The sequence below is a fragment of the Dreissena polymorpha genome, chromosome 3 (assembly GCF_020536995.1).
Source record: "Dreissena polymorpha isolate Duluth1 chromosome 3, UMN_Dpol_1.0, whole genome shotgun sequence".
NCBI classification, from domain to species: Eukaryota; Metazoa; Mollusca; class Bivalvia; order Myida; family Dreissenidae; genus Dreissena; species Dreissena polymorpha.
The window spans coordinates 102,504,300-102,520,408 of record NC_068357.1 but is presented as its reverse complement, the minus strand read 5'-3'; the positions used below and the strand labels follow the sequence as shown (position 1 = coordinate 102,520,408).

At 36.5% G+C, this 16,109-nt stretch overlaps 1 protein-coding gene across 3 annotated transcripts in view; it reads left to right on the top strand.

The window, feature by feature from the left end:
* The window catches only part of LOC127872889 (gephyrin-like), a 54,064-nt gene that overhangs the window by 22,314 nt on the left and 15,641 nt on the right, over window positions 1-16,109 (top strand). For 2 of the 3 annotated variants that reach the window (XM_052416373.1, XM_052416374.1), the window contains 2 exons: window positions 3,765-5,349; window positions 8,992-15,188. The exons of the other annotated variant lie outside the window; for it this stretch is intronic. In XM_052416373.1, coding sequence (XP_052272333.1) covers window positions 3,765-5,349; window positions 8,992-10,982 — 3,576 coding nt within the window. In that variant the 3' untranslated portion in view covers window positions 10,983-15,188. Of the gene's footprint in view, window positions 1-3,764; window positions 5,350-8,991; window positions 15,189-16,109 lie in introns of those variants that run through there. 3 annotated transcript variants of the gene reach the window in all.

Below are 16,109 nucleotides of genomic sequence, written 5' to 3'. Positions count from 1 at the left end.
AATTTAAAAACAACCATTAAACTAAATTAAGATTCACATTGTACATGCATGATATACATTCTGGTGAATTCTACTGTACAGATATTTTAGATTTCAGAATTAAATATTTTGCTTATTATGCATTTTTCGACATGTTCTTCTTAAGTTATATTTTAAATTATATTGAAATGTATGACCTTGTTAACACTCTAGAGGTCACATTTATTTTCCGATTATCATGAAACTTGGTCTGAAGATTTGTCCCAAGGATATCTTGGATGAGTTCGAAAATGGTTTTTGTTGCTTCAAAAACATGGCCACCAGGGGCGGGGAATTTTTCCTTATATGGCTATATATGGCTTTAGTAAAACCTTGTTAACACTCTAGAGGCCACATTTATTGTCCAATCTTCATGAAATTTGGTCAGAAGATTGGTCTCAATGATATCTTGGATGAGTTCGAAAATAATTATGTTTGCTTGAAAAACATGGCTTCCAATGGGGCGGGGCATTTTTCCTTATACGGCTATAGTAAAATCTTGTGAACTCTCTAGTTTTATTTAATTCAGTTGCCCAATCGTCATGAAATTTTGTCAGAACATTTGTGTCCTGTGTAGTAAAGTTTGGTTTTATTATGTCAGTATTATGTACCATTAACTGTTTTATTTAATTTTGCATAACACAGAATTTTCATAATTAACAACTGTTTTAGTCTTTATTACTTATGGTAAGTTTATCACATAAGAGAAAGCTGAAATGAAGACAACATGTACACAATTTTGCAGTATCTATCCCCATTGTTTAACCTGCTGAGTCATATTTCCCAATCTATTTTTAGTTCTGCTCTAGAATTTGTTAGACCCCAGATTTAGTTCTGCTATAGAATTTGTTAGATCCCAGATATTGATCATTGCAGTGTGTAACTATTAACCACTCAGCTTACTGACCCTCTCACTTTGCTGTATGCCAGATGTTAATATCAGTGGTCAGTAATAAAAGCTGGTTGAACTGTTTGATATATTTTTAGCTCACCTGATTGCTCAGGTGAGCTTTTGTGACTGGTCTTTGTCCGTCGTATGTCTGTCCATCTGTCCGTCCGTTAACATTTGCTCGTAAACACTCTAGAGGTCACATTTCTTGTCCCATCTTCATGAAACTTATTCAGAAGCTTTGTCCCAATGAAATCTCTGCCTAGTTCGAAACTGGGTTGTGCCGGGTCAAAAACTTGGTCACTAGGTAAAAAAAAAAGAAAAACCTTGTAAACACTGTAGAAGTCACATTTTATGTTCAATCTTCATGTAACTTTGTCAAAATGAGACAAATAATGATATCTTGATTGAATTCAAAAGTGGTTCCTGTGTGTTGAAAGACATGGCCACCAGTGGGCGGGGCAGTTTTCCTTATTTGGCTATAGAGAAACCTTGTAAACACTCTAGAAGTCACAATTTTTGCCCAATCATCATGAAAGTTGGTCAAAACATTGGTTCAGTTGATGTCTCGAACGAGTTCGAAAATGGTCGAGATCGGTGAAAAAACATGGCCGCCAGTGGGCGGCGCATTTTTCTCTATTATGTATATAGTGGCAGTTTTCCCTATTTGGCTCTAGAGAAACCTTGTAAACACTCTAGAAGTCACAATTTTTGCCCAATCATCATGAAAGTTGGTCAAAACATTGGTTTTATTGATATCTCAGACGAGTTTGAAAATGGTTGGGATTGGTGAAAAAACATGGCGGCCAGTGGGCGGGGCATTTTTCTCTATATGTATATAGTGAAAACATGTGAACACAGTAGAAGTCACATTTTTGGCCCAATTTTCATGAAATTTGCTAAGAACATTTGTTTCCTCGATACAAGAGTTGAGTTCAAAAATGGTTCCAGTCAGTTGAATAACATGGCTGCTGGGAGGGCGGCAGTTTTCTCATTATGCCCCCCCCCCTTTCCAAGAAGAGGGGGTATATTGTTTTGCTCATGTCAGTCCATCTGTCCACCAGATGGTTTCCGGATGATAACTCAAGAGCGCTTATGCCAAGGATCATGAAACTTCATAGGTACATTGATTATGACTCGCAGATGACTCCTTATGATTTTTAGGTCACTAGGTCAAAGGTCAAGGTCACGATGACCCAAAATAGTAAAATGGTTTCCGGATGATAACTCAAGAACACTTATGCCTAGGATCATGAAACTTCATAGATACATTGATCATGACTCGCAGATAACCCCTATTGATTTTCAGGTCACTAGGTCAAAGGTCAAGGTCACAATGACCCGAAATAGTAATATGGTTTCCGGATGATAACTCAAGAAAGCTTAGGCCTAGGATCATGAAACCTTATTGGTACATTGATCATAAATCGTAGGTGACCCCTATTGATTTTCAGGTCACTAGGTCAAAGGTCAAGGTCACGATGTCCCAAAATAGTAAAATGGTTTCCGGATGATAACTCAAGAACGCTTAGTCCTAGGATCATGAAACTTCATAGGTACATTGATCATGACTCGTAGATGACCCCTATTGATTTTCAGGTCACTAGGTCAAAGGTCAAGGTCACGGTGACCAGAAATAGTAAAATTGTTTCCAGATGATAACTCAAGAGCGCTTATGCCTAGGATCATGGAACTTCATAGGTACATTGATCATGACTAGAAGATGACCCCTATAGATTTTCAGGTCACTTGGTCAAAGGTCAAGGTCGGGGTGACCTGAAATAGTAATATGGTTTCTAGATGATATCTCAAGAACGCTTATGCCTAGCTAAGATCATGAAACTTCATAGGTACAATGATCATGACTCGCAGATGACCCCTATTGATTTTCAGGTCACTAGGTCAAAGGTCAAGGTCACAGTGCCAAAAAACGTATTCACACAATGGCTGTCAAGGTCACGGTGACTCAACTTAGAAAAATGGTTTCTGGAACTCAAGAATGCTTACGCCCAGGATCATGAAACTTCATAGGTATATTGATCATGACTCGCAGATGAAATAATGATTAAACTTGACCAGGATGTTTGTCTGGACAATATCTAGGTCAAGTTTGACATTTGGTAAAGATTGAATGAACCGACTCCTCTCAGGTGAGTGAACTAGGGCCATCTTGGCCCTCTTGTTTATTCCAGAGTTTGTCTGTACACTATGAAATTATTTAATATTACCAGTATCTTTGTGCTAATTGCTGTGATTGTAATTTACAATTACACACAAAACACACACTTTTCTAAAGATTTGGGATTTTTTTTGGAAAGTCATCAGCATTTCATACCCATGCACTAATATAGTGCCCTAGATTTCAGTGCAATCTAACAGTAGTTTTGCAAGTACCATTCATTTCCCATTTTGCTATTTGAAATATTTTGTTAGATTGTTATATGATTTGTCATACCATTTTGTTGAGTCTATTGAAAATCACATCCTTAATAAGATGTTAGATAGTATAAGTGATAAAACATGCTTATAACAAGTAAATGAAATAAAACTGACTTATACAAGTTCATTGTTTTATTGTTATTTTATTTAAATTTGTCACTGGGAACTTATTTATTACCATAACTTGCTGATCAAAGCCTATTGAGTATTGATAATATTCAAAATAAGCTTCGTTGAGTGCTGTGGGTAGCTGTGAAGATAGTAGCACTAGTAGCATTGTTTTCTCTATATTGTATTTGCAGAGTGTGACTTTTCTTAAAATAAGACTTCCCATTAACAAGGTGTGATTGGTGTCCTTAGTGTAGTGTTGTTCTATAGCAACAAATGCTAACTGTGATACACTGAACTGTATTTACAGACTGCTTTAAGACCATCCACCATTCAGAGGGCTGATATTACTTGTCAACACTCTTCAAAAAGTCAATCCAAACAATCTGCATCCCAATGCATGTCAGTGTCACAGACCATCCAAAATGACTCCACTTTGCCATCACATTCAAACTCCTCTAAACCTAGGGATGCTGTTCATGTGAAGACCAAAGAACTGCTAAAGCGCAAAATGGAAGCTAATAGGAAGGAAGATTCGAGTGATGTAAAAAAGCCTAGAACTGGTGATGAGGAGAAACTTTTTGCAATTCCTATCTGGGGTACAGTTGGCCCCCACAATGTTCGTCTTGTTGCAAATCTTTCACAACAAGCTCAAGAAAACATTCCGTCCATGACAAGTATTGCTCAAAGCATCCGTCCAACTATTCAGTCAATCAATATAAGTAGTTATGAATCCTTTGACAAACATTCCCAAGACAATGATTGCCACACACAGAATGAAACCCACAGTCACAGTACAGTGGTTCATGATGTCAATGTATCAAATATGAAAACAAAAGTGCATGAGAGCCGTGACCAATGCAAACGTTCTTCAGCACAGTGTTCTCATTTGGCAAGTAAAGATGACAGTTATAATCCTAAAACTCCACAATCACCATCGAATGAAACAGAGTACAACTACATGTTCTCACCGTTAGACTTGTTCCACAGAGATGAAAAGTTCGATGATAAAGATAGTAAGGATGCTGACCATGGAAACAGGAACAAGGATGAACACTCTGATTATATTGATAAGCAGATTAAATCAGTGATTGAGATTACAGATGACAGCAGTGATGATGACTGTGTAAAGTCACCGAAAAAGTCAGTAGAGACTGCCAGCCCCAGTGGAAGACATGTGACATGTGATGAGGATAACACTGGCATGGAAAGATCGACCATCGAAAACATCGGCTCCGTCTGCAGCGTGCTGAGCTCTCATTATGAAGACATCTCCGATGATGATAATGATGACAATCCAGATTCATCACATTGTCAGACGAACATAGAGAACAACAAGAATATCGCTAACAAAGCTGTTATGAGTCCCTGGTATGTCAAGAAAGGATCACTGGCAGAGAACTCTGACAAATGCGCTCAGTCTTCAAATTCACTGATTCCCACAGTGGTCAGTTATGTTGGGAATTATAAAGTCATTGCACCAAGTAACAGCTTCAGAATACCTTTGGGAAAGGCTAAAAAGTCTCTCAGACAGATTAAGGATGGTATGGTGTGCTTTGCTCAGGTTGGAGTGAAGGCCAAGAAATGGATGCTGGAACATCCTCTGATTCAGGGAACGTACTTCAACAAGGGAAAAAGGGACACCAAGAAAAAGCTGGTGACAATGAGACGGCAGGCAACTGCTGTTGATACTGGCAGCTATATACGTGGAGGGATTAAAAACGTACGCAACCGTGTCGATGATTACTTTGAGTTGACATCTGAGGGTCTTGAAAAGAAGCACAAGTTTGAGGAGCGTAACGGGAGGGATGAGTATGTTGTGAACTGGTACATGTGGTGTCCGGGCCATGGGAACTGCAGGCGGCAATGTGGCGGATATGGAGAGTGCACACCAGGTAGGGGGTTATGTAAAATTTATTTTTTGGTGTTTATTTGTACCAGTTTATCTGTTTGCCAGAAAAAAAGCTTTTTTAAGGTCCTACAAAAACAATATGGTAATCAATTAACTGATGGGTTTCATATTTTTGTGTTGACTGGTAATAAGTTTTATTCTCTTGAGTATTTGCCTATATGAAGCAAATATTATTATCCCCTGGAGGCTGAGGGATATTGTTTTGGCCTTGTCCATCCGTCCGTCCGTCTGTCCGTCCGGAGCCATATCTTGGAAGTTCTTTCTTTGTCGGGTTTCATTGAAACTTGGTATGATTTTATATATGGATAAAAGGATGATGCACGCCAAATGGCATTGTACACCATCTGTTAATAACAGAGTTATGGCCCTTTGTATCTTGAAAAAATGCTTTTTTTGTGTCCGGAGCCATATCTTGGAAGTGCTTTGGCTTATTTCATTGAAACTTGGTATGAGTATATATATATACATGTATATGGATAAGAGGATGATGCACGCCAAATGGCATTGAACACCATCTGTTAATAATTGAGATATGGTCCTTTGTATCTTGAAAAAATGCTTTTTTGAGTGTCAAATATAACACTTTTGTGTCCAGAAGCATATTGGCGGGGGATATCATTTCAACAAATTTGCTTGTGTTAAATTGTGGGTTGTCCATTGTTATTTCGAGTCCTTTTGGTCAAAGTATTTTTGCACAAGTTTCCTTTGCCCTTTTTTGTTGTCGTGTTGAACTTTTATGTATAGTGTTGTACTGTATTTGAGACACAAGAATCATTCTTCATATTTGTATTGATCAATTGAAGTGTCCTTCATATGTGAGTTCTCTTATCTAAAAAAAGTCCTATTGATTGGACATGTTATTGAACAGGTGCAATATTGATGAAGACTGTCATTAAATCAAAAATTCTCTATATACTATGAAACTGAAATACAAATTAAAATGTTCATGCTGAAATACATTCCACAATATTAGAATACCGGTAGTTATACCCCCATCACCATTGGTAATTGGGGCTATATAGAAGTCACTTTGTCGGTCTGTCTGTCACATCCAATTTCATCCAATCCTCACCAAACTTGGTCAGAAGTTGTATCTAGATGATGTCTAGGTCAAGTTTGAATAAGGGGTCATGCCGGGTCAAAAACTAGGTCACGGGTCACTTAGTGCATTTTAAACCAAAAGTTTGTCAGGACCTTAACTATGTCATTTATCATAATGCTTCCCCAAATTTTTTTTGGGGGGAGCATATAATCGCCCCTTTGTCCGTCCGTGTGTCTTGTCCGTCCGTGCACAATTTTTGTCCGGGGTATTTCTCAGCAATTAATGACCGGAATTCAATTACACTTTATGGGAAGCTTCACTACCAAGAGGAGATGTGGATATTATTAGCCGGTTCTGGTCGGATAATTTTTCACAGAGTTATGGCCCTTTGAAATTTTCCATTAACTGTACATATAGTGCAATTCTTGTCCGGGCTATTTCTCAGCAACTAATGACCGGAATTCAATGAAACTTTATGGGAAGCTTCACTACCAAGAGGACATGTGCATATTATCAGCCAGTTCTTGTTGGATGATTTTCACAGACTTGTGGCCCTTTGAAATTTTCCATTAGCTGTACATATAGAGCAATTCTTGTCCGGACGATTTCTCAGCAACTAATGACTGGAATTCAATGAAACTTTATGGGAAGCTTCACTACCAAGAGGAGATGTGCATGTTATCAGCCGGTTCTTGTCGGATGATTTTTCACAGAGTTATGGCCCTTTGAAATTTTCCATTTTACATATAGTGCAATTCTTGTCCGAGCTATTACTCAGCAACTTATTACGGGAATTCAATGAAACTTTATGGGAAGCTTCACTACCAACAGGAGATGTGCATATTATCAGCCGGTTATGGTAAGATGATTTTTCACAGAGTTATGGCCCTTTGAAATTTTCTATAAACTGTACATATAGTGCAACTCTTGTCCGGGCTATTTCTCCCCAACTACTTACTGGAATTCAATGAAGCTTTATGGGAAGCTTAACTACCTTGAGGAGATGCGCATGTTATTTGTGGGTTCTGGTTAGATGATTTATTTAGAGAGTTATGGCCCTTTAAAAAATTTAAGTTGCTAAACCATCCATCGTATTATTTTGTCCAAAGTTATGCCCCTCAAGACGTTTCCTTTTGTCTGAATATATAGTGCAATATTGTGACAAATAAAACCTTTGGGGAGCATCACCTGTCTCCGACGGTTTCTTGTTAGATTTTAAAATGACTTGGTACATTTGTTCACCATCATGGGATGGTGTGTCATGCGAAAAAAGTACGCCGATATCTCCAAGGTCAAGGTCACACGTGGAGTTGCCCATAAATGAGCTTTTCCAGGCCATAACTATGTTGTTCATTGTGAGATTTTATAATCATTTGGCACATTTGTTCACCATCATGGGACAGTGTGTCATGCGAAAGAATAATGTTGATATCTGCAATGTCAAGGTCACACTTGGAGTTCAAAGGTCAAAAATGGCCATAAATGATCTTGTCCGGGCCAAAACTATGTCATTCATTGTGAGATGTTAAAATTACTCATTAAATTGTTTACAATCATTGGACAGTGTGTCATTCGAAAGATTGCTTTGATATCTCCAAGGTCAAGGTCACACTTTGTGTTCAAAGGTCAAAAATAGTTATAAATGAGCTTGTCCGGGCCATAGCTATGTCGTTCATTGTGAGATTTTAAAATCATTTGGCACATTTGTTCACCATGATTGGACGGTGTGTCATGCAAAAGAATTATTTCAATATCTCCAAGGTCAAGGTCACACTTTGAGCTCAAAGGTCAACAATGGACATAAATGAGCTTGTTCGGGTCATAACTATGTCATTCATTGTGAGATTTTAAAATTACTCTGTACATTTGTTCACAATCATTGGACAGTGTGTCATGAGAATGACCTCAATATCTCCAAGGTTAAGGACACACTTATAGTTCAAAAGTCAAAAATGGCCATAAATGAGCTTGTCCAGGCCATAACTATGTCATTCATTGTGAAATTTTAAAATAACTTGGTGCACTAACTTTGTTCACAGTCATTGGACGGCGGGTGATGCGAAATGATAATGGCAGAGCTCTAGTTGGTTTATGTCATACCACAATAAGCTTGTTATTTAAACAAATACAGAAATAGAAACAAAATTGTAGAATTTGTTTATAAATAAAACTCATTTTTATTGAATTTATAGATGACAATTTATAAAAATACATGTTTGTTGACTTTTATAGATAATAATCTATACAATTTTTTTTTGATTGCGTAGATTACATTGAGTATTGTAGATATCAGTCTGTGACCCCTTTTCACACAGTCTTCTGAAGGATAACTTTTGAAAATTCCTTAAAGTCATAAATTTCTTCAAGTGTCTGTCTCTTTCCTATTTAGGTTTTTGTACATTGACATGTTTTAGACAGGTAAATGCTGCTAAAGCAATTATTATAATATCCTTCTGTAAGCAGAGATACTTGGATTTCTTACAAAACATGTTATGTCAACTTTTTTCTGAGGTAAAGCATTGGTAAAGAGTGCTTTGTGAAAAGTAGTCCAAATGATATTTTCTAAATTTCTGTTGTTCACAGAATGCCCAGGTCCACGTCATAAACAGGACCGACATAACTGCTCGTTCATGCTGTGTTGGAAGCTGTACCTCAGCGATATCAACCAGTGGCGAATTCAGCTCTCTGGCAACCATGTTCCAGTGGATTCTGGAATCGAATGGAGACCGCCAACCGGGGATCCAGAACGCTTAGATGAAGACACAAGGGATATCATTCTGCTTGCTGCAAAATCGCGGGCGGCAGACATATATCAAGTTATATCGCGGAGATACAGGGACTCTGCGGCTCGTATCATACCATCATCTGTGCGCATCAAGAGGTTCTTGATGAATAAGCAAAAAAGAGGCCATCACGTAAATATTCCTTCTCTCAGTGAGACTAACGGTAATACAAGTAATAAAGAAAGTGAGCAATCACGTGAGAATCTATCCAAAGGAGGGCATTTTGTTAATGAAGAATCTAATGACAGACCAAGCATTGAAGCACCTCCAGTGCTGAGCTTGGAAACGCAAAATGAATCGTGCAATAACCCACCAAGCGTTGCTAGTGACGACCACTTCAGTACGTACAGTGATCCGCCTAGCGTTCCATACAGCGACTACACGGATCCACCCAGTGTGAGTTACACTGAGCCTCCCAGTGTCTGCTTTACAGAGCCTCCTAGTGTTGGTTACAGCATATACAGCGTCGATAGCAACGAGCCCCTCAGTGTTGGTTCATATGAATATGATTCTCCCAGCGTGGAGAGCAGCTATCAGCATGACGATGGAGATTATGATCAGCTGGATAATGAAGACCAAGACTCGGGGATATCTCAGAGTTACCAGCTGTCACAGCTCTCACAGTCATCATCGCACCACATTGACAACCAGAATATGGTTTCTAATATTGACACCCGCAATCTGGTGCAATTAGGATTGCCGCATGTCAACACCATGGATAGGCTTGTTGATTCTTACAGGATTTCTTTTACTTCATCCGATGATAACAACCTTGATATGTTAACATCCAGTAATTCCTTCAATCAGCCAACGTCATCTTGTATGTCACATATGGATCCTGTCACCAGTGCATTCACCACGCCATCAACCACCATATCATCCAATTTGCCTACACTTGGCAATAAATACGCTGATTCTTTGCAGTCACAAAATGCATCCAATGTTGATCCTCTCAGTTTATCTTTCAATGAACCATCTAGTGTAATGATCTCAGACGCCTTGAGCGTTATTGACCATGATCTTCAAGATCATTTCATAGACAGCATCGACGCTGATCTTAAGGTTACACAACATTCCGACAGCAGTTCTCATTTTAACTCTCATTCTGTGGATACAGCCAGCAGCCATGCAAAACATTTACCGTCTCAAAGACTGGTTAATGCAGTAATGAATAGTGCCACTGTCAACAGCAGTAGGAAAACTATAAGTCAGGCTTTACCAGGGCCCTTGAGTTCACTCAGACCAGCATATAGTCAAGCAAATATCAGTAATACAAGTGAAGTCTCGTCAAATAATTATAGCTCATTTCAGGGAACTAGTTTCCAGTCAATAAATTCAGGCAGAGACATTAGTCTGCAATTTACTGCTGTCCCTATTCAAGCAAGAACATTCCAATCTGTGATGAGGGATACTAATATAATCAAGAACATCGACTTGGGTAACAGCAATTTAGCTGCAACATCTACCTTTGCACAACCAACATGCCTCAGTCAGGGTGTTCCTGTAAATCGTCAGCAGAATCAACACATTTCTTTAAATCATGCCGACTTCAATTTACCTTCTAAGATGGCGGATATGACAGACCCGATTCGCGCCTCGAGCCTCATGCCGGTTTCCGTCTCCCATGGGGCACCATCAATTGATGCAACTGGGTCCCAATTGCAGATGATGGACACTCCTAATCCAGGAGTAAAAGGGGTACCGGCCATGGGATTAGATGAAGATGGGCAACCATGCTACGGTTACTTTGTGTGCACAAAAAAAACTAAGTCTAATAATATTAGGAAGTAATGTCAACAATGTCATCTTTCCAAAAGAAATACTGCTGACATCATTGTTAATTACAATTGCATATTGATGGAAGTTTTTGATAAAAAGGATTTTATGACCGTTCATTTAAAATATTTCCCCCCTTATGTATTATAATTTGATATACTTAACTCAATCTGTAATAATGTATTTTATAATACTCAAAAACTTTCAATAAAATGTATTTTTAGATGAGGAAAGTTCATAAGTTGTTTAATGGTGGTAACTAATAGATATATTAGATTTATTGTGAGAAAGAAGGATGATGCTCTGTACAGTTCTATTTGGCAATAATCTTAAGTTTTGAAAGATATTATTGTTTAAAATTTAAAACTGTTATAGTAAGGTGTTTTATTGCAGAGGTCTCTTTGGTTGACCAGTATGGTCTGTAAGTTTCCAAGAATTATTTTGTTGCCTTACAAATACATATGGCTGTTTTCAGATTGTTGTTGAGGTATTTATGACCTTACATTTTATTTATTTAATGGATTAAAAAAATCTTGTATAATCTTAAGTTTTTAATTTCAAACTTAAGGGTCTGAGAAACAGTCACTCAACTCAAAACTTAGTTTTTTTTTAGATCTTGCAAGTGTTATTGATATTATGCTGTTTTGCATGGTCATGTTCATGTTCTTTCCCCTGCAATATCAATTTTGTGTTTGACATTTAGATATAGCTTTGTTTTTATATATTAAACAATCAACTGATTTGTGCAATATTATCACTGATTGAATCAAATCAATATTTTTAGTTAGACGTTAACTCGCATCTTTACTTTTTTTAATGCCTATGTTTTCTTTCTGGTATATAACAAACATTTATCTCATACACAAAATAGATTCTTTGCTTCTGAAGGTGATTTTGTATATTTTTTTATTCATAGGATTATAATTCATTTATTGAAATCAGAATTTAAAGCTGAGGTTTTGCTTCTGGTGTCAGGCTGTTTGATGTGAGGATTCAGTGCATGTATGCTAATCAAAATGCCTTAACATTTAGCTTCTTACTTGTGTATCTCATCCTTTTTCACATCTCATCATTGAATTATTCACACAGTTGATAATGATTGTCCATTTTGTAGTTGTTCCTTTATGATATAAACTGTATTACATGTGTCTTTTTAAAGTTGTTGTGCCATTTATGTTGTTGTTTTTATAGAAGACTTTTTAGTATTTTTTATCTCATATTGATATGTGTATTTAAAAAAGGTACAATATTATTGGCATGAAAAAACATCAGGTTGGAAAGGTATGTTTTCCAATAGATATTTGTTTGAAGTTTAGTGCAATATTTCATGGTGCAGAGGTGCTCGCCAGGTCGGTTTGAAGGCTTTTGCTGGATGGACGATACTGCCTTGAGCATTCTATGATGCAGTATTTTTGGTTCCCACAAAGTGGTGGTTTTTATTTGTTTGTCGGTATGTTTGTCAGTTTGTCTGTTTTTCATCTGTCCCAAAAATATATGGACTGCTTTTTAAAAGCTGGCCGAAACTGCTACTGCTGAACAATTTTAATATATATAGGTAATGATAGACGAATTAGTTTTGGCTGTGATACATTTTGGCAGAATCTTTTTGTTTTGCCATTTTGGCCTCACAAAAAAATACATGATGAAAGAAAATAATATGCTCACTTTAATTTATGCAAATCCATTTATATTACTTCATGTTTATACAAAACTGTTAAAAGTCTTGTATTAAACAAGTTATGAAATAAAATTCTTTGAAGCTTTTTGCATATTCATTTTGATCTCATGTTATCTGCTTTTCAGGCCTTAATGTCTTTCTTGTTTTATTGAATGCCATATTTATATCAGAATTATTAGGTCATATGTGTACTAGCATTAACACTTGATGATTATTAGTCATGGTGATTTGAACCTTTTTTCTGGGAAAACTGGATTTAATGCATGTAAGTCAAGTGTCTTAAAAGTAGTGTTATCTGTATAAAAACCAATACACATAAGATTTCATTTGCTTAAATCTATTTATATTAATCTTATTAAATATATTAAATGTTCTATAAACTGACACAAGCATACAAAGCAGATATGATTTAACAAACATATTTAGAAGAAGCTTATTGTGCTACAGTGTATCTATAAATGCAAGTGTTTTCTCTTTATTAATCTGCATGTCATGTGTTGTATATATTTACATTATTCACCAACATGCTAGTTTGATTGGAAGTAGTTTTATGACCTGGGAGTTATTTGATGTGATATGTTTGAAATGGTATGTTTGTTACGTGAATTGTGTTGGATGAGTTTTGTGTAGTTGTTTTTATGCCCCCGGATCGAAAGATCGGGGGTATATTGTGTTTGGCCTGTCTGTCATTGTATGTGTGTGTGTGTCCCAAACCTTTTACCAAAACTTTAACCTTCTTCATAACTTTTGCAATATTGAACGTAGCAACTTGATATTTGGCATGCATGTGTATATTGTGTTTGGCCTGTCTCTCATTGTATGTGTATGTGTGTCCCAAACCTTTAACCCAAACTTTAACCTTCTTCATTACTTTTGCAATATTGAACGTAGCAACTTGATATTTGGCATGCATGTGTAACTCATGGAGCTGAACATTTTGAGTGGTGAAAGGTCAAGGTCATCCTTCAAGGTCAAAGGTAAAAAAAACTAACAAAAAAAACTTTAACCACAACTTTAACCTTCTTCATAACTTTTGCAATATTGAACGTAGCAACTTGATATTTGGCATGCATTTGTATCTCATGGAGCTGCACATTTTGAGTGGTGAAAGGTCAAGGTCATCCTTCAAGGTCAAAGGTCAAAAAAATAATTCAAAGTGGCGCATAAGGGGCATTGTGTTTTTGACAAACACATCTCTTGTTGTATTTGTTGGTCATGTGGCAACGGAGATATGTTGTTATTAGTTCCTTATGTGAATGTTAAAGCCTATGTCAAGGCTGTTGTTATAACATTTTAATTTTTTAAAGAATGTAATTGTATTTTGAATTATCAGAAAAAAAGGAGATCTTTTTCAAACACTTAAAGGCAACCTTTTTAATAGTTTAATATTTTGCTATGCACATTTTCAACAGATTTGCCTTTTTAATGGTAATTTTATGGTATGACATGTTAGAAAAATAAGAGAAATAATATGGACCAAGGGGATACGTGTGGCCTTATGTATTTGCATGGTAGGGGATGTATATCAGATTTTATGTTGCGGAGATTTACAGTATGTGGTATGCATGTGAGGTGATTTGATATTCAGATATCATTTCTATTGTGTAAGCATGTTTTGTAGTAAATTAAGCCTTCAAAGTAATATATTGATGTTGATTTCGTTAAACATGTTTTATGCCCTGTTGGGGTCCATTTCAATCACTCCATATACTCAAGAAAAGGCTCACTCTGATATATTATATTTTGTTGAATTTAATGTTTACACATACGTATATACACTTTTAAACTGCTGAAAATATGTATGAATCTCATAATGTATGCATAATAATGTGTGTTGTTGTTTTTTACAATATGGAATGTCATGTCAATACCATCTGGGGTATACATTTATTTGAAAACTCAAAGAACACTACATTTTTGCTAAATTTGTAGAATTATCCGTCCACAAAAGCTGTAAGACTTGTATCTTTTTTTTAAAACACGTGTCCTCTCAAAGTGTTTTGGTATTGATTTTCATTGCAACAATAATTTTATTTGGGCATACTTTTGTTATGTTCGTGTTGAGGGCCTTATTTTGAACATGAAACTATGCCTTAGCTTTGATTTTGTTGCATTTCACATGGCATTTATTTCTATCTAATTGTTTTCAGTCTAAAAGTTTTACCCACACACTGCAAATTCCACATGTTATTATTTACTAAATTGTTTATCTATATTTGTATTGGTGTTATTATATTGTGCCATATATTTTATGATGTTTTATTATAACATGTGTTAACTATATTTTATTTAAAAAATGCGCGTCATCATATTTTTGTTGATAGACTGGTTCCAAATTTTATTATCAGTGTGTTCCTATGAGGTACGTTATTGCGCCGAGGTGATCTCCTGATATAACTTGCGGAACCAGTTCTGGAAAATCTATGATACGCTGTTTAAAAAAAAGAAAAAAACTGAGACCAAAAATATTGTTCCCGATTAAATATATGTGTTAGTTGGTGTTTGTAATAAATAAACTGTTTTGAATAAAACAAACTAGCAAAGGTGTTTGTTACATTTATTCGATTTAATTATACCATGTGCATAACCCTTAACCTATTTGAAAGTATTTTCAGTTTTACCGAAATATTATTAATAATTAAATAAACAAGGCTTATTGCTTATAACGTGAGTGAGCTATTGTGATCGCCTTTTGTCCGTCGTGCGTTGTGCGTCGTGTGTCGTCAACATTTACCTTGTTAACACTATAGAGGCCACATTTATTGTCCAATCTTCATGAAACTTACTCAGAACATGTGTCCCAATAATATCTTGGAAGAGTTCGAAAATGGTTCCGGTTGATTGAAAAACATGGCCGCCAGGGAACGTGGCAGTTTTATATATAGCAAACCTTGTTAACACTAGAAGTCACATTTATTTCCGATCTTCATGAAACTTTGTCAGAACATGTGTCCCAATAATATCTTGGACGAGTTCGAAAATGGTTCCGGTTGGTTGAAAAACATGGCCGCCAGGGGGGCGTGGCAGTTTTCCTTATATGGCTTTTGTAAAACCTTGTTAACACTCTAGAAGTCACATTTTTAGTCTAATCTTCATGAAACTTTGTCAGAACATGTGTCCCAATAATATCTTGGACGAGTTCGAAAATGGTTCCGGTTGTCTGAAAAACATGGCCGCCAGGGGACGTGGGAGTTTTCCTTATATGGCTATTGTAAAACCTTGTTAACACTCTAGAAGTCACATTTTTAGTCCAATCTTCATGAAACTTGGTCAAAACATGTGTCCCAATAATATCTTGGACGAGTTCGAAAATGGTTCCAGTTGAATGAAAAACATGGCCGCCATGGGGCGGGGCAGTTTTCCTTATATGGCTTTACTGTATGGTAAAGCCTTGTTAACACTCTAGAAGTCACATTTGTGGTCCAATGCTCATGAAACTTGGTCAGAATATTTAGACTAATAAT